At 38.1% G+C, this 19,695-nt stretch overlaps 1 protein-coding gene across 2 annotated transcripts in view; it reads left to right on the plus strand.

Moving 5' to 3' along the window:
* LRP6 (LDL receptor related protein 6) overlaps positions 1-19,082 on the plus strand; it is a 161,005-nt gene extending 141,923 nt beyond the window's left edge. The window contains exons 18-24 of one of the 2 annotated variants that reach the window (XM_033222838.1): positions 1,371-1,607; positions 2,549-2,659; positions 7,665-7,895; positions 9,160-9,296; positions 9,922-10,019; positions 13,763-14,097; positions 15,826-19,082. In XM_033222838.1, the coding sequence (XP_033078729.1) occupies positions 1,371-1,607; positions 2,549-2,659; positions 7,665-7,895; positions 9,160-9,296; positions 9,922-10,019; positions 13,763-14,057 (1,109 nt within the window). In that variant the 3' untranslated portion in view covers positions 14,058-14,097; positions 15,826-19,082. Of the gene's footprint in view, positions 1-1,370; positions 1,608-2,548; positions 2,660-7,664; positions 7,896-9,159; positions 9,297-9,921; positions 10,020-13,762 lie in introns of both variants that reach the window. The other variant, XM_033222837.1, reaches the window with a different exon arrangement.
* The last annotated feature ends 613 nt before the right edge of the window (positions 19,083-19,695 follow it).

Genomic DNA, 19,695 nt, shown 5'->3' on the forward strand with positions numbered 1-19,695 from the left:
CTAGAGGGAGTGCCACACACTTTTAAACAACCAGGTTCTCCCAAGAATTCATGTACTATCAGGAGGATAACACCAAGGCATGAGCAATCTACCCCCATGATCCAAACACCGCCCGCCAGGCCTCACTTCCAATATTGGGGATTACATTTCAACATGAGATTTGTGGGGGACAAATACCCAAACTATATCACACAGTTTGCATGACATGCAGTTCAAAGTAGTGTCCTTCGTTTTATGTTTATTAATTTCTTTCTATCCCCAGCCAAATTCAAAGCTCTTTAAGGACATGGATATATTTTATCTACTTTAATTCCCCACACAATATAGATAGGGTAGGGCTGAATACATAATAGACTCTTATTAAATAATCCCTAAAATTCCCCATGTAAAATGTTCACCTGTAATCTGCAATATTCTCTGTTGGAAAGTTACAGGGTTTTCTGACCCATGGTCATATCATAAGTTTATGGGTTCTCTTAGATAGTTCACTAACAGACAAGTGTAAATAACTACTGTATAATTTACCTGTCAGTCATTCTTTCAGGTAAAAATGACATTCCATTTTGAGTTGCATTTACAACTCAAAACAAATGCTTTCCCATTAGAAACTGTCATGCTTAGGTTTGCAACATGAGCTTTATGCGTAATTGACATTTGATTGATCAGAACATTAAAGAGGCATACACTTGGGTTGATTTTCATATCATTAATTTTCTATTGATTCATCAATAACATTCTTAAGTGAAGTTGGTCTTTTTGTGTGTTTGTTTAAACTGTACATGTGTGGCTGTATAGCACAGTGATTACTAATAAAGTTTGTTGTCATTTCCCTGAGTCTGCTAAGGTACCAAGTTTTATTCACTATTCCTTTTGTAGCATCAGTGCAAACATAGCCAAAAAAAAGCAGTGACATCTTAATGTTATTATAAAAATAGTTTTTACCTAGTGGGTCCCCTGAAAGAGGTCTCAGGAACCCCTAAGGGTTCATGGACTATCCTTTCAGAAGCTTAGAGCTAGAAAACTTTTGAGTGCTAGGCTAACTTTAAAATATTTGGTAATTATAGTGATTATTCCTAGGTTATGTGTGAGATTGTAATGGATTGCAAATATTATAATCCTGTTTGGATTACAATATATGAAAAAACTTTTGCCTTATAGTTTTGCAGGCAAAAGTTTATAGTGAATATAAAGGAAGTAATGTGAAAACCTTTATTTCTTCTTTGAATAGATGAGATAGTCATAAATCGTATTTATCATAAAGTATTTTGTGTATGTTAATTATTAAATGAGCTTCACTCAGGTATGTGTTTGTACTTCTGTGTGACCATGATTGTGTTTTTGTCACTCCCCTTCTCCTTGTTCATTTGAAGAACCTCCAACATGTTCTCCTCAGCAGTTTACTTGTTTCACGGGGGAAATTGACTGTATCCCTGTGGCTTGGCGATGCGATGGGTTTACTGAATGTGAAGACCACAGTGATGAACTCAATTGTCCTGTATGCTCAGAGTCCCAGTTCCAGTGTGCCAGTGGGCAGTGTATTGATGGTGCCCTCCGATGCAATGGAGATGCAAACTGCCAGGACAAATCAGATGAGAAGAACTGTGAAGGTATCCAGAACTCCTCAGTGCCTCAGCACGCAATCCTTTTTTCCCATTCAGTTGTTTAAACTTCAGTATTACTTGGCTTAGTGTCAGTGGGGTTTTTCCAGTACATATGACTGTATCACTTCTGATCATAGTACCATGTTTCATATTATTGTTTTAATTCACTTCATATGCATAAGATTTATACAAATTAATAAGCTTTGAAAATTGAGAAATTAAACTAAAAGATACCAGGCCTTCAGGATATAAAAATAGTCCCTGTTTCCAATGAGCTCTGAATTAGTGGGTTTATTAATTACACTCTTAACATGTTTTATATTCTTCACTTTCCTTGACTAACCTTTCCCATGGTAAAAACAACCCAGCCAAGTTCTCTAGAATTCTTTAGTGAAAGAGGGAATTTAATGTAAAGAATAGGCCAGTCACAGTGGCTCACGCCTGTAATCCCAGCACTTTGGGAGACCGAGGCGAGCGGATCACAAGGTCAGGAGATCGAGACCATCCTGGCTAACGCGTTGAAACCCCGTCTCTACTAAAAATACAAAAAAATTAGCTGGGCGTGGTGGCCGGCGCCTATAGTCCCAGCTGCTTGGGAGTCTGAGGCAGGAGAATGACATGAACCTGGGAGGCGGAGCTCGCAGTGAACCAAGATCGCGTCACTGTACTCCAGCCTGGGCAACACAGCAAGACTCTGTCTTAAAATAATAATAGTAATAATAATAATAATAATAATAATAATAATATAGGAAATTTCCTGCTGGATTTTTTCCCCCACTCTTTTTTTCTCCCTCTCAACCAATGGAACTCCAGAGAATAATATTTAAATTACAGCTAAAAGTCTAATTTGTTTTTCATTTGTATTCAGAAAGCACCTTTTGACTCTTGCCAGAGTTTGACTTTACATGATATTAAAAATAAGAAAACTATTTACATTTTTTTTCCAGTGCTTTGTTTAATTGATCAATTCCGCTGTGCCAATGGTCAGTGCATTGGAAAACACAAGAAGTGTGATCATAATGTGGATTGCAGTGACAAGTCAGATGAACTGGATTGTTGTAAGTAGGACTGAGATCTATAAATTACTCTTAACAGAGAATTTAAACAATTTTTTTCTTATGTGTGAGGTTTACTTATCAAGATTTCCTAAGTAATAATATTAAGCTAATTATTTGTGCAAAGGTTTTTTTATGTTTTGCTTTCAGTAATTCTTTAAACATAGCAGTTCTCTTATGCACAGAAATCATCACAGAAACATTTAATAAAGTACTAGAAAAGAATAAATATTATTTTACTATAACCAAAGTTACAAAATTCTCAAATCATTTAGATACATAGAAATCGGCCGGGCATGGTGGCTCACACCTGTAATCCCAGCATTTTGGGAGGCCGAGGTGGGCGGATCACTTGAAGTCAGGAGTTTGAGACCAGACTCTATCTGTACTAAAAATACAAAAATTAGCTGGGCGTGGTGGTACATGCCTGTAATCCCAGCTACTGGGAGGCTGAAGCAGGAGAACCATTTGAACCCGGGAGGCGGAGGTTGCAGTGAGCTGAGATCACGCCATTGCCCTCCAGCCTGGGCCACAGAGCAAGACTCAGTCTCAAAAAAAAAGAAATCAATTGGTCTGAACTTAGTTTCTGAATGTTAGTTCATGTTTAACTGTATTCCATTATTTTCTTGAAGTGTTTCCACCAGTTTCTCGATGGCTAGAAGATTTTAAGAGCTTTCTTAAAATGCATCCTGAAGACAGGCCAACGTATACCCCTGGACTTTGGGACCCTTGGCTAAATAGCCTATAGTTTCTTAAAGGTTCATAAAAGGTTCATAACTGTTGACAAGTGCCCTAAAACAGTAGTCCCAACTTTTTTAGTACCAGAGACTGGTTTCGTGGAAGACAGTTTTTCCAAGTGGGGATGGATAATGGTGTCAGGATGAAAATGTTCTACCTCAGATCATCAGGCATTAGTTAGATTCTCATAAGGAGCGTGCAGCCTAGATCCCTCACACGCACAGTTCACAACAGGGTTCGCACTCCTATGAGAATCGAATGCTGCCACTGATCTGACAGGCGATGGAGCTCAAGCAGTAATGCTTTCTGGCCCGCCACTCACCTCCTGCTTTGTGGCCCAGTTCCTAACAGGCCATGGACCAGTACCAGTCCGTGGCCAGGGGCTTGGGGATCCCTGCCCTAACGTATAATGTATCCCAAATTGATAAACTTAATTCTGAATGGAATTCAGCCTAAGCCAGGTCTACCCTGTCAAATATATTTGATAGAATTTAGATAGGATTAATTTAAAAGTTCTTTCACCTGTAACAAGAACTTTAAGCTAGTATTTTTACAAAGTTCAAGTGGAACTACTCAGTAAGACTTAGACTCCATTCATTTATTCAACAAGCATTTACTGCCCTGTTGTAGACACTCTGCTATGTATGCTGAGGATACATGCTACCTGCACCAAGTTTCTCAAAGTCCCCCTATCGTTGAAATAGTAGCAAGAATAGGAATTCTGGAACTAAGCAGAGCTGGATTTGAATCCTACCTCCTTCCTCCAACAGATGTTTTGTTCTTTTTAAACTTTAGTTTCCTCACCTTTATTTTTTATTTTATTTATTTTTTGAGACAGGGTCTCACTCCCATCACCCAGGCTGGAGTGCAGTGGCACGGTCATAGCTCACTGCAGCCTCAACCTCCAGGGCTCAGGTGATTCTCCCACATCAGCCTCCCAAGTAGCTGGGACTACAGGTATGCACTGCCACACCCAGCTAATTTTTTGTATTTTTAGTGAGACGGTATTTTGCCACGTTGCCCAGGCTGGTCGCAAACTCCTGAGCTTAAGCAATCCACCCACTTCGACCTCGCAAAGTGCTGGAATTACAGGTCTTCATCTTCAAAATGAAGAGAATGATGCTTAGCCTGATGCCTGCAAGAAAATTAAATGATTTAACATATATATCATTTAGCCTAAAAAACACATAGCCTGACTCATAGTAGATACATTGATTATGGAGTATAAGTGCTGTAATAGAAATCTACACAGGCAGCAGTAGAAATGAGAGAGAAGTCAGCTTTTTAGGGACAAAGATGGACTTGATCAAGGAAGGCATCTTAGAAAAATGGTATTTAAGATTGGGTGTTGTGCCAGGTGTGCTGGCTCACACCTGTTACCCCAGCACTTTGGGAGGCCAAGGTGGGCGGATCACGAGGTCAGGGGTTTGAGACCAGCCTGGCCAACCTTGTGAAACCCCATCTCAACTAAAAAAACAAAAATTAGCTGGGCTTGGTGGCGGGCACCTGTAATCCCAGCTACTCAGGAGGCTGAGGCAAGAGACTCCTTTGAACCCAGGAGGTGGAGGTTGCAGTGAGCCGAGATTGCAGCATTGTACTCCAGCCTGGGCAACAGGGCAAGACTCCATCTCAAAAAAAAAAAAAAAAAAAGATTGGGTGTTGATCAATGAATAGTGTTCGTTATGTAGATAAGTGGAGAAATTGCATTTTTGGCAGAGGGAATATACTGTTCAAAAGCAGAAAAGAGTGAAACAGGCACCTTTGGGAAACTCCATGTAATGGGACTGCCAAAATACAGGCTGTGTTGAGGAGTGTCAGCAAGAGATAACATAGGTAAAGGTACAATCATGGAAGACTATGCTTTTCTTCTAAAGAAAATAGACAATATTAACAATGGAGAGTGGAGAGTCACTGAAAATTTCAAGAGAAAGACTAGCATGGTCAAGCAATACAGAAGCTATAAAGCCAGTGTGTTGGAGGTGATAAGCTTATAGGCAGGGAAATCTGTGAGGTTGTTTGCTTTCAAACTTCTTTTGATCACATCAAGAGGAATACAGAGATGTGAGCTCATGCATTTAAAAAGGTGTCACACAACACTTCAATATTTACCCATATTATATAGAATGCATTCTGACATTTTCTGTTTCATTTTTTCAAAGCTGGTTGTAACCCACTAAATCATTCTCACCATTTATGAATGATATGCAGCCTGTAATTTAAAAAGAAAGCTATTAGAGTTTAGGCAGAAGATGATAAAGATCTCAATCATGAGGAGGAGGAGGAGTAGGGGTGGCAAGAAGAGAACAGATTTCGGAGTTATTTCAGAAGTAGAATAAAGAGGAATTGGTAACCACTTAGATATAGTTAGTAAGTTTAAGTTGACCCACAGACCTCATTGAGTGACTGGAGGCGTTAAATGGGATATATAGCAGGAACTGAAAACCAAAGTACCTACCCCATCTTGGCTGCAGATGTAATGTTTGATTGATGTGATGTTTAATTTACGTGAAATGCCTTTAGGCAGGCGTGTACTTTGCCACAAGCCCCATCACTTTTTGTTATCTTATACTAGATGACTTCATTTATGGTCTCTTTACCCCTGGAATCTAGGAGAAATGACTGATGATGGTGACTGATGATGTTGTCTGAGAGATACGCTTGGAATATCCCACTGAAGCTCTTCAGGAAGTTGACTATAAGGAACTGTGGCTCAGAAGAGAGATGTGGTGCTTTTTAGTTTATTGATGATAATTAAAGCTGTGACAGTAGATAGAATCTCCCAGGACAGTAAGCCGAGGAGGAAAATAGTAGGTGATAGATAGAAATCTCTCTGGGAAGGACCTGCACTTAAGATGCCGGCAGAAGAGAATGAAGCCAACAAAGGAAGCAGAGAAAGAATAATCAGAAATAGTAAAACTAAGAGTGGTATCTTGGAAGGATATTGATCAGACATTTTTTTAAGAGTAAACAGGAACCAGCAGTATTGTGTAAAGAGGTCAGTGAAATGAAGAATATATTGAATATGGCAAATAGTAGAACTTTGTTGCCAGAACAGTTTCAGTGCAGTGGTAAGGGTGGAAGTCTGATTTCAGGGAGTTACAGTGTGACCAGAGACTAGGAATTGAGGGTAGTGAATGTAAACTTCTTTCTTGAAGCTTGGCATTGCAAAGGAATGTTAAGGCACTAAAAAGGCATGAAAAGATGAGACGGTTGTTCTTAAGGACTAAAAAGAGTCTATGCCTCAGATTCCACAGACTAAATTTGTAAATGATAATCCCTACATATTATGTAACTTAGAGATGTCATTTTCACGCATTTCTTTCAAATAATCTGTCAGAGGATGAGTTTAGCTATATGGATGGGAGATTTGAGGTAAGATGAAGCAGAAGGAAGTTTTTTAAAGGATCTGCAACTGTGAGATATAATTTAACTGTTCAGAATGGAAGAATTTTCCCTCTGAATAGAAAGAGTAATGCTCTAATTTTGATAAGTTCACTTTCCCTCTACCTCTGGTATTGATGCCCTCTGCTTCTTAAAGCCTCAGGTAGCTCAGGAATCCAGGGAAGGTGAATCCCTGGGGCAAGTGTCCTCTTCTGGCAATCTGGCCTTTCTTTGTGAGTCCTCCAGTAATCAGGTATTAAAGACCTTATATTCCTTGGTCTCAGGCAACTAGACAGCCTGAAGGCCAGCAGCATAGGGGATTTGAGAGCTAAGGCTCATCTTTAGTTTCCAGTTTTCATTCATCAGGCCTACATGTCACTATTCAAATCTAAAATCTAACATGTGCTCAGAGCTGATTTTGGCTTCTTCACCATTCCAGGTAAAAAATTTGATGACTTGCCTGGGGTTATCCCTTCTGGCCATAAATTTTTTCCTGAAATCTTGGAATAACCTTGTTCATTTGTATGGTATACAGAATGAAGTAGAATGGATTTTATCTGTTTATTTATTTAAAGCTTCTTAATGGTGTTTAAATCTGTACTTCATTTACCATCTTTGTTTCTGTCAGTTTACAATTACACTTTCCAACGTATTGTTTTATTTCTGTCTTCACTTAAGGGTAGTTCATTTTGATTCCTAATGATGACATTTATTCCATATGTCCTTGGGGTGTGGTGTGTATGTATTCATAAAAAAGAAAAGTGCTTATGAATTATCTTCATTAGGCTTATAGCTTTGCATTCCTATTAGCAAGCCCTCTTTTTGATTACTATTTTGAATATACAGTTGTTTTTTCTATTAAATAACCATACTGCATTCTTCATTGTAGATCCAACTGAAGAACCAGCACCACAGGCCACCAATACAGTTGGTTCTGTTATTGGAGTAATTGTCACCATTTTTGTGTCTGGAACTATATACTTTATCTGCCAGAGGATGTTGTGTCCACGTATGAAGGGAGATGGGGAAACCATGACTAATGACTATGTAGTTCATGGACCAGCTTCTGTGCCTCTTGGTTATGTGCCACACCCAAGTTCTTTGTCAGGATCTCTTCCAGGTGAGTCAGGATGGATCCATTGAGAATCAAGTCTTTGGTCCTGCAAGACTGCCAGGTTTCCATTGTGGAAGAGAATACTACCTAGAGTCTGTTTGAAACCATATTACTCTGAGTTTAAACAATTAGAAGAACAAATGTTCTTTTTTACTATTAGCACTCTCTCTTTACACAGAAGGCCTTAGATATGGTTTGGTAGAAATTGTCAGAGCATATAAAGCAAATACAAATGCAAGCTCTAAGCCTCTCTGACTACAATTCTGGATGTATGCTACAGAAGGTGAATCAGCCAGTTGTTTATTGAAAGAGTTATAAACCACAGGTTCTTTAAGTTCACCACCAGGGAACTCTAGTACTATGGAGCCCATGAATAAAAGGAGGCCAAAAATTATGTAAGACTCCCTTCAGCCAACAAAGATTTGTAAATAGCTGGATGATAGAAGAGAGGAATATGTCTTATGTTTTCTCCTGACTTCATGTGCTAACAGGGGACAAAGGGCTACTTTAGGCATAGCTGAGTGGCCAGAAGTTTTACACTTGGGTAGGCCATGTTGCTCTAGGGAAGTGGTGTTCTTTTTAATGTTTTCTGGTGCCCTTAGTTAAAAGAAGCCTTCCTTTTAATGAATATGGAGAAGGAGGTGCCTTGCAAAAACCCTGTAAAAATAGGAACTTACTATGGGTGTAACTCTTAAGTAGACAAACATGGTTTTTAAACTGTTAATGGTAATGTTTCTTTGTTGCCATACCTATTTTCAATTAGTGGAATTTGGGAAGCTTCTTGGAAAAAATAGAATTTCTTCTTTAGCGCTGGTAGTTTTGATTGTAGCAACATTTATATTCATTAGATGAAAAAATACTCTTTCATATGTTGTTTGTGCCCTAAAAATTGTTTTTTGTTTTCTTTTGAGCAAGTCTGTTATTTAATATACTCTGCCTCACAACCTCTACCCTTTACAGTCCTTTCAAATCCTCCAAGAGGTTGAAAAGCCCTTATTTTAAATAGCTCTGCTTCTACCAGGGGAGGGAGAAGGCGGGAGCTGTTCTTGGCTTTGTTCTAGGCCAGCTTTTTCAGTAGAAGCATTCACTTCTAGAGAACATTCATTTCCTTTCTCCATTAAATGTTTTCAATTATAGGAATAGAGTGTAAGTTATTTTAAAATCAGACTACTTGACTATTAATATTTGTCATCCTACTGTTGAATAAAATTGCTTGATACGTTTTTATAGGTCTTACTCATCTTCAGTTTTTATCTTCCTTTTGTTTTAGGAATGTCTCGAGGTAAATCAATGATCAGCTCCCTCAGTATCATGGGGGGAAGCAGTGGACCCCCCTACGACCGAGCCCATGTTACAGGAGCATCATCAAGTAGTTCTTCAAGCACCAAAGGCACTTACTTCCCTGCAGTAAGTAGTCTGTTTTCCTTTGAATGCAACATACATAGGATCTTAGATATTTTAACTCATTTAAATGTGGGTGATCAGTGATAGTAATGTAAAAGTAGTTTTTGAATGTGAAATTTAGGCATAAAGGGCTCAAAGAAGAATTTACCACATCCTGCCCCCCAATGCTTATAAGTCTTTTAAGTTACTGTGTAATAACCAGAATACTTGAAAGCATTGGGCATTACTTTCACATTTCAAGTAAAAGTAGAACTACTGAATGGTACCTCTTGAGGGATTAACACCTTCATTTTATGACTTCCCAAAAGAGGAAGCACATCTGGAATTTCTCCTAAATCAGTAATTTTTCTCTAAATACTTATAATTTTAAATAACCAGGACCTAGCTGTGCTGACCAATGATTTTTAGGTTACAGATTTTCGTTTTTGTCACTTTGCACTTTTTAGCCATGATGAGGTCTTAGGGAATGAGGAAGCCATAGTCCTAAAGTACTGTTTGAGGTCAATTCTTTGGAAAAGAAGAATTGTGCTAATAATGTATTGTTTAGAAACACTAATAAAGGAAGAAAAGTTGAAAGAAAGTCTAATAGTTTCTGTGTTGTTACTTTAATGTTTTAATTTTCTTTTAGATTTTGAACCCTCCACCATCCCCAGCCACAGAGCGATCGCATTACACTATGGAATTTGGATATTCTTCAAACAGTCCTTCCACTCATAGGTCATACAGGTAATACACATCCTCCTCTAAAATATGTTGCAGTATTTATTAGAAAGTGTTTTAGTTGTGGACCTGGTGTATCTCCAAATGAGTAGACGATGGTCACCAGAGAGAGACTAGTCATCTTGTCTTGGTAGTACTGACATTGCCTCTACCACAAATCCTTTCCTTTCGGGATGTTATACTTTTTAAAAAATTTTTTTTTTTTTTTTTTTTTTTTGAGACGGAGTCTCACTCTGTCGCCAGGGCTGGAGTGCAGTGGCCGGATCTCAGCTCACTGCAAGCTCCGCCTCCTGGGTGCACGCCATTCTCCTGCCTCAGCCTCCCGAGTAGCTGGGACTACAGGCGCCCGCCACCTCGCCCGGCTAGTTTTTTGTATTTTTTTAGTAGAGACGGGGTTTCACAGTGTTAGCCAGGATGGTCTCGATCTCCTGACCTCGTGATCCGCCCGTCTCGGCCTCCCAAAGTGCTGGGATTACAGGCTTGAGCCACCGCGCCCGGCCTTTAAAAATTTTTTGAGATGGAGTTTCGCTCTTGTCACCCTGGCTGGAGTGTAATGGCATGATCTCAGCTCACTGCAACCTCTGCCTCCTGGGTTCAAGTGATTCTCCTGCCTCAGCCTCCCTAGTAGCTGGGATTACAGGCCTGCGTTACCACACCCAGCTAATTTTTGTATTTTTAGTGGGAACGTTTCACCATGTTGGCCAGGCTGGTCTCGAACTCTTGATCTCAAGTGATGTCCCGCCTTGGCCTCCCAAAGTGCTGGGATTACAGGCATGAGCCACCACACCCAGCCTATACATTTTTTTTTTTTTTTTTTAAAGAGAATCACAAATGCTGGCTTTTAGAATAATAAAATACAGCCTCAGGCTTTGGCAGTGTTCTAAGGAGGAATTACCCACCAAAATGACTGGTTTCAAAATAGTTTGATATTCTAAGAATGAAATATTGGGGTAAGATTGGTTCATAGAATTGAGAGTTTAAAACAGCAGCATACTTAAGAGCACAGAATTTTAGAAAAGTTGAGAGAAATGTAAGTTCAGCCATTGCTTGCATATGCTATTAAAATCTGTAGTGAAAGATTTCTCATGTAGTTGCATGGAATAAAGAAAGATTGAAATAAATAAAGTGTATTTGTAAGCCAATAAAGAGGAAATTATTGCTTTTTGCTAATTTATGAGTCTATAAGGTGTGTTGAGCAGGTCAGGTACTGTTGTGTCAGCTTCCACTTCTATGTTCCTTGAACGGCCAACAGATGATCAGCAGCATGAGAGTTTCTGTCTAAACACTGAAGTGCCCAGGGTTTATGGGCATCCCTCAAGTGCCTGTTATCTTTGAGATAATCTTTTCTATATGCTGTCCTCTCTAGATAACCTTCTATTATCTTCCCTAGCATTGCAGTCAGATTGGCCTGATATGACCTCACTCATGTGTAGAAATAAAGTGGGAACCACTTAAAGTATCTCACTCAGAATTCTTATTTCAGTTTAGATAAGACTGTTTGAATAGCCTTGGCTTTGAACTGATTGTTTTAATGATTTGTTGTAATGCTGCTTTCCCTGACACAAGTTTCTTCTAGGAAGCCAAAACAGAAAAAGCAGAAGCCTGAAAATTGAGAAATGAGAAAAGATATAAAATTTTATTTTTAAAAAGTAATGTCTTTAATTCAGATTGAATGAGGCACTCATCAGAATAAACACGATTGCATAAAAAACTGTTCTTGCTTAACTATTTTCCATATAAGCCCAATTTCTGTTCCTCTGTGTCAAAATTTTCATCATTTGTTGAGATTTTGGTCTAAACTGGGACATGAAAGAATTGTATTAATTGAGTTTGTTTTATTTTTTTCATGAAAATAGAAGTATTTGGACTTTTAAATGTTAACCTTAGAAATTCACCAAGGATTGACACCTGATTGGACAAAAAGTTAAGACCAAAAAAGAAAAAAAAAACAGTAACTGTGACATCATGTCAGTATTGATAGTAAAAAGCCTTTGAGAACTCGCTCAGTGTGTCACATAACTTTTGGTCTCTGGCAGCCTTGCAGCCTTTTTATTTTTATTTATTCATTTATTTATTTTGAGACAGGGTCTTGCTCTGTTGCCCAGGCTGGAATGCAGGGGCACAATCACAGCTTACTGCAATCTCCACCTCCCAGGCTCAAGCAGTCCTTCTGCCTCAGCCACCCAAGTAGCTGGGACTATAGGTGTGTGTCACCACGCCTGGCTCACTTGTTTTAATTTTTTGTAGAGACGGAGTCTTGCTATGATGCCCAGGCTGGTTTCTTTCTTTCTTTCTTTGTTAAAGACTAATCAAATGCAGTAGTAAGAAGGAGAGACAGAGTAGAACAAGGAGTTTGATCTGTAACTGTGAACAATCATGGCAGCCATTTCTTTTGAAGTCAGTCCAAGTGATAGCAAATGGTTTGTATCCCGGGATCCTGGGATATATTATCTTGTGGTGCTGTATATCACAAGGTATTTTATGAATGGTTGTATCAGTTTTTAACTTGCTTTTGCACCATCTCTTGTAGTCAATCCTATCTTCTTGATCCTTTGATGAGAAAGCTTATGAAAAAAATCTTTGGGATAAGTTTAAGATCAGCTTTACCATATTTAGAGTAAACAGGTATAAGAAGTTACAAATAGATGTGGAAATGACAGAAAAGCCAGAACTTAGGTCAAATCTTATTTTCACTAGTATGTTTCTGTCTTTGCAATGCCTTTTTCTTTAGTTAGCAATGCTACAAACCTAACAACTGTACATCCCTTATAAAGATAAATAAGTGTAAGAAATAAGCTAGGCCTCTGAAATATACATTTTTTTTTTTTGAGACGGAGTCTTACTCTGTCACCCAGGCTGGAGTGCAGTGGCTGGATCTCAGCTCACTGCAAGCTCCGCCTCCTGGGTTTACGCCATTCTCCTGCCTCAGCCTCCCGAGTAGCTGGGACTACAGGCGCCCGCCACCTCGCCCGGCTAGTTTTTTGTATTTTTTAGTAGAGACGGGGTTTCACCGTGTTAGCCAGGATGGTCTCGATCTCCTGACCTCGTGATCTGCCCGTCTCGGCCTCCCAAAGTGCTGGGATTACAGGCTTGAGCCACCACGCCCAGCCTAAAGCTGCTTTTATGACAGGTACTTATCTATACACAGGGAATGAAAACTGTTTCCCCCAACCACAGCAATTTCCCTTTGCTAAGGTAACAGTAATGGAATAGTTATGCCCCTGAGGCTGTCTACCAAAATCCAGCCTGGATTGTACAGAAATTGTACAGAATTGTACAGAAGAAAGAAATGAAGTCTTCAGATGTCATTAAATTAATTATTCATCACGTTAATTTTGGAGTAAAGAATGTTGAGGAAATACTGACGTGTTTGAGCAGTATAAAATATGTAGAAACCCATTCTTCCCATAGGCTATGAAACTGCAGAACAAATTTGAATAGTCATTTTTTGTTCTGTGATACAGTTTAACTTGAAGATATAAGAGCACACCCAGAGGCTAGATTGAATTCACCTCTGCGTTTCCATCCTGTTCATTTTCACTTGCCACTTTCTTATTTGCAAATAAGAAAGTACATGCTGTCTTCCTCAGCGAATCTGCCATTGAAAATTGCCTCCTGGTCTGTGTAAATTTAAATTGCAGTAGCTTATTGTTTTCATAGTGTAGTTTACATCTAATACCTCTATTCTGAGAGGGAAAATCATTTTTTTATAAAACTAACTGCTTCTCTTTATTTTCTCCCTATACCAGCTACAGGCCATATAGCTACCGGCACTTTGCACCCCCCACCACACCCTGCAGCACAGATGTTTGTGACAGTGACTATGCTCCTAGTCGGAGAATGACCTCAGTGGCAACAGCCAAGGGCTACACCAGTGACTTGAACTATGATTCAGAACCTGTGCCCCCACCCCCCACACCCCGAAGCCAATACTTGTCGGCAGAGGAGAACTATGAAAGCTGCCCACCTTCTCCATACACAGAGAGGAGCTATTCTCATCACCTCTACCCACCGCCACCCTCTCCCTGTACAGACTCCTCTTGAGGAGGGGCCCTCCTCCTCTGACTGCCTCCGACGTAAAAATGTAAATATAAATTTGGTTGAGATCTGGAGGGGGGGAGGGAGCTATTAGAGAAGGATGAGGCAGACCATGTACAGTTAAAATTATAAAATGGGGTAGGGAATATTGGAGATATTTGTACAGAAGAAAAGGATATTTATATATTTTCTTAAAACAGCAGATTTGCTGCTTGTGCCATAAAAGTTTGTATAAAAAAATAAATTTGTACTAAAAGTTTTATTTTTGCAAACTAAATACACAAAGCATGCCTTAAACCCAGTGAAGCAACTGAGTACAAAGGAAACAGGAATTATAAAGGCATCACTGACCAGGAATATCTGGGCTTTATTGATACCAAAAACAAAAAAGAGGAAGAAGAAAAATTAAGTCCATCTCAGAGCAGCAAACCATAGATACTTGGATGTAGCCAGCTAGCCTTCAGTTAACTAACATTTGAGGGCCAACAAGTAAGAAATCATGAAAGGAAAAAAAAGGAGTTAATACTAACCTTGGACGAACGGCTTTGTTTTCTCTAGGAATCCAATAGTGTTAGTGAGGAAGATAGATATTTCTAAAAACCCATTGTGGGTGTTGCTGTTGTAGGAGAGATGAGCCCTCTGGTAAGATGCCATGAACCTGTGTGTGTGCAAGTCTCTGTCCCTACCTTTAGAATCCATACCTCTGTCAAAATGAATTTTTTCTCTATGTTTACCTTGCTGCCTCCCCCAGCAACTTGGTAGGTCATTTGGCTAAGATACCATGATTTTTTTAAGCTGAGGCATTGACTAAATGGAATTTTCTAAATTAAAGTTGATTTTAATATTTCTTCTAGCTCCATTCCCCAGTAGGCTTAGCTCTTCAGTTTGACAGCTGTTTTTGCATAATGATCAAAAGTTAGACATATTATTTCTCTTCTTCCAAGATTGTTTTAATGCTCATTAAAATGTCTTTTTACAACACATATAGACAATGTTTAAGAATTAAAAATTTAACCATTATGTTTTTGTTGTAAATTAATCATATATCCTTGCACTACTTTCAGCATATATCACAGTATGAAATCATTTATATATATATATATATATATATATATTTTTTTTTTTTTTTCTGAGTAAAACATTTAAATATGTTCTGGTTAGAGACAATCTATTTAAAAAGAATTTTTTCTTATTAGGATTTGCCCTATATTAAACAGTTTGTGACGTTTTCATGTTCTTTAGGCCGGTTTTTCTCAGAATGATGTCTGCATACATACCTCTTCTAATGTGTGACATGAATTTAGTATCTTTCTGTTACCCACTGTGAATGTTAGGCTGTTTTCAAATTATCCACAAATTATTCTTGTAATCACCTCATATTTTTATGTGGATCCTCTCTTACCCATTATGGATTAAGATAATTTAACAAATTTAACAATGAGAATTAAATGAGAAGGCAAACTTTTAACTTTTCAGCTGTCAGAATTTGGGTGGAAGGGAATAATGGAAGCCTCTTTTGTGATCTGCCTGACCTGCTGTCATGTATGGTACTGGGGCTGCTACATCTTCAGCTATCAGGGCTGACCTATGGAATGATTCTAGCACTTGCTCTGCCACCTTGCCAGAAGTCAGTTTCCTGCTTTTTACACATGTCTGGCACTTCTCTGCTAAAATTGAATGGTTTTAAACTAATGTATTTTTAGTTTAAGAGGTGTTGGTCAGTTAATTATTGAATTTTTTTTTTCTTTTTCTTTTTTAATTCTGTCTTGCCAAGGCTTCTCTGGGTTTCAGGGCCCAAGAGAAAACAGTGGAAGAAAGGATTCAGAATTTTGGCAAGGGTGAAGTAACTGTTCATGAAATACCTAAGTAAAGTTTTTGAAGATAAAATTGTGGTTTCAGAATAATGCTGACTGTTGGAGACTGTAAGAATCAGGTGTACTTGATTTTGCATGGAAGCAAATGGTAAATCTGTCAGAGTCCTGCTTTTCAGTCAGACAAGCATGAACTCTTGCTGTTGCTGGAACTAAGTGCCTACAGTGTCAGACAAAATGGACATTGAACTTGGGTTCTGTGATTCACGAGGGCACTTGGTGCTTAAATGAAGATGGAAAGGTTAGCAATACCTGCGTGTCAGTTAGAATTTGACAGTTCTATATGTTTACATTTTTTAATGTGCATCTTAATCTGGTGGACTTCCCGTGTGGGGACTTGCACTCTAATAAACTAAGAAGAATATTGCCTTGTTGGATCTCAGTCCACATGCCTGCACTGCGATGGCAATGGCTTCTTCTTCAAAATACTAATTTGTGTGCCAATTTGTTTAAAACTATTTGAAGGCAGTTCAGCGTAATCTCAGTGTTCTCTTTCTGGGGTAGATGAGATGGATTCTTAATATTTCTGGGAGTACTTCTTAATGAGAGAATTGTCAAATTTGGAAAGATTTATTCACCCTTAGGTTACATGGACAGTTAAGCTTAAGTAAACTGTATTATTGATTATTAAACACGAACTGTAATTGGAAAAGTCGAGAGGAAATACATGAGACCACAACTTAGGGGGGGAAAAGAAAAGGGATTTTTAAATTTGACATATTAAATTCATTGTGCAAGGGGGAAAATGAATAATGTTTCATTAGATTCCTTATATGCAAAAGTATTTATTTTGAACATATGTACTAAAATATGTGCACTAACTGATGTGATTAAAATTATTCAAGAAATAAACTTGAGCATAACATACTTTGCACCACAGTAAGCTATTCTGCATTGAAGTGGTCTTTTTTAACTAAGGCCTGGACTTGGCTCCAACAAGTCGTGATCTTCTGAAGAGTGACTTAAGGAGTTCTGTTTGCTTAAGTCAGATAATGGCACATTCACAGGAAAAAAACAGAGTTGGTGGATAGAATTTTCTCACTATTAATTTTTCTTCCATGAAATTTTATTATGCCTTTGGCACTTTCTGCCACTCTTACAGCATATCACGAGATGTCTGTTTAGCAGAAGATTATGTACTTTAATTTTAATATAAAAATACCTTGTGATATATTACCAAGAGATCTCTGATTCTTTAGTAAGTTTGAGAACAGCTATTCTACAGAGATGATAGGTATTTAGAAATGAAGACTTTAAAGTACATTTTAATCTAATATAGGCCAGTAATTGGGGGAAGGGGCTTTGGGCAGTACAATTTTAAGATGATTTTGAGGGTTGTATTTCTTTAATAATTTAAAAATACCCTGAAGTCAGTAATTTATATGAAGGAAACTCATTCGTTATTGAAGGTATAAAACTAGCCACCATCTGTATTAGGTAGCAGTTTTGGAGGATCATCTTTTTCTTTTGCTATAAAGCCCTATTCATGAAGAATACTTCTGGCAGAGTTAATAGCTGTGGCTTACCTAGTGTGTTAATGAAATGTGTTCACTTATGTGACTTGATATCAGTAGTCATAACAGAGACTGAAGAGGTATGCTTTAAGCAAGCCTACTTCTGTGCAGTAAACAGGCTGCCGCTGCCTGGATTAGATTCTTAGAAATGCCATATTTTGAATTGTTTTCTTTCTTGTAGGGGAAACTTTGTCCCACTTCATTGATTTGCATGCCGTAGGAATTACATGTTGGTTATCATTATGTATCTAACAAGATTCAGAAACAAAAATCTTGGACTTTTCACATCCGAAATGTGTCAGCTCTTAATAAATGTGTGGTGCTTCAGTCTACATATGGCACCCATAGTTTATCTAGAGTAAGGATATGAGTGTGTTGACCAGTTACCAGTTGGTGGACACATATTTGGGCACCTACAGATGAGACCATACACTAAGTGTGGACTGAGTCCTAAAGAAGCTTATAGTCAAGTGTTGTTTAAAACAGTATCAGAATTCTTAAACTCAAGGAATTTAATTGTATTTGGTATTTCTTAAGCCTAAAATGAGCCAAGAGAAAGATGATTTTATAAAGTACTTGTCGTGCATGTGTGGCTTCTAACTTTTGGGAAGGCACCATTTTATAATAGTCTCAAAATTTAGCTTTTGAAATTCTCAACATTTTACAGTAGAAGACTTTGGACCTCAAGTATAAAATTATACATTTATAATTTTTAAAAAATTAAATTATAAGTATTGTAAATTCATACTCTCAAGCTATTGTCTGACTTGATCTACGTCTCATAAAGCCTGTACCTGAGTGGAGTGGAAGGTGGAGTCTTACGTTAATCAGTTACTGACTCTATCCTCACCCTCCTTCAATTGAGGTAAACTTTGCTGTTTTTCTTTTTCATAAAGCATTCGAGTTTATTGCTAAAAGAAATCTTCATGACTTTACAGATAGAATTACAAACTAAATGATTTCTTGTACTTAGAAGCAGAGTACAGACCTAACAAACTGTTAGATTTCCCACCATCACTTAGAGTTTGCCCAGAAGCAACACCAAAGAATTATAGACAACATGCTTTTGCTTAACTGTCCATTTTGGTTGTTTTGTTTTTTAATCAAATATAAGCAGGATGGGCGATAGAGATATTTATATAGAGATATATATTCTGTATATCTAATGCCTAAATATGCGTATTAAAGGGAAAAATTTTTAAGTCTGATTAAATCCAATATTATGTGAAATTAAATATATGGGTTAATAAGGAAAAATGTTAAAAAGTAGAGAGAATACCAAGAAGATGAAACTGGACTAGCCTTATTTGCAAGTGAAGGATCTGGTGCTGCTTTCAGATGTTTTTCCTTTATTTTTTTTCCCTTAAGCTTTAATCTTCGTCGTTGTCTGAAAGTCACCTGGTGTTTCTTGTTCATCGACTTTGGTACGATGGTGCTTTGCAAGGATGTATTTATATTATAATGGCCAACATTTGGTCAGCCCTTGTCCACTTCTTCACTTCCCTCCTTTTGTAAAATAAGTGCTTTAATTATAAACTGTATAAAAATACCTTGTATAAAACCCCTTTTTTGATTATTATGATAAATAAGCTGAATTGTAACAAATGAAATGTTGATTTTTATAATAAAACAGTGGAAAAGTAAAAGTGTCTGTCCTTTCTTTTCAGCAAGAAATTTAGACAGTAGCTGGTTGTGCTTTGCTGTGATATAAATAAGACTGTTTCAGACACAACAAAACCCAGCTTTATTGTTGGCATTTTAAATAATACTCTGCCAGCACACTATAGTCCCAGCTAGTTGGAAGACTGAAGGGGGAAGATCACTTAAGCCAGGGAGGTTGAGGCTGTAGTAAGACTCGTGATTGCGCTACTTGCACTGCAGCCTTGGGCTACAGAGTGAAACCCTGTCTCTAAATCAATCAGCCAGTCAGTCTCTGCGAGAGATTTGTGAAGGCCTGTTGCTTCGTTCAGTGCTGGCAGCATTTGTGTTTGGGAACAAGAATAAGAAATAGCCTGTGCTTCAGAACTGCTCTTGTTTTCAGTAAACTGGAAGGAGTTCTAGTATGGACTCTGAGCATTTCCCTCTCTTCCGAGATCTTAAATTAGCTTATAAAATGCAGACTGCTTTCCTGGTGAAGAGCCCAGTGCGATGCAATGATTCTTTTTCTATGAGGGTAGGACATAGTGAAAACCAGTCAAATATCAGGTCTCTGCTTGATACTAAGCTTACTAGTTTGATAGGAAGGGAGAAAAACTGCTT

This window comes from Trachypithecus francoisi, unplaced genomic scaffold, assembly GCF_009764315.1.
Source record: "Trachypithecus francoisi isolate TF-2019V2 unplaced genomic scaffold, Tfra_2.0 Lachesis_group11, whole genome shotgun sequence".
Classification (NCBI taxonomy): Eukaryota; Metazoa; Chordata; class Mammalia; order Primates; family Cercopithecidae; genus Trachypithecus; species Trachypithecus francoisi.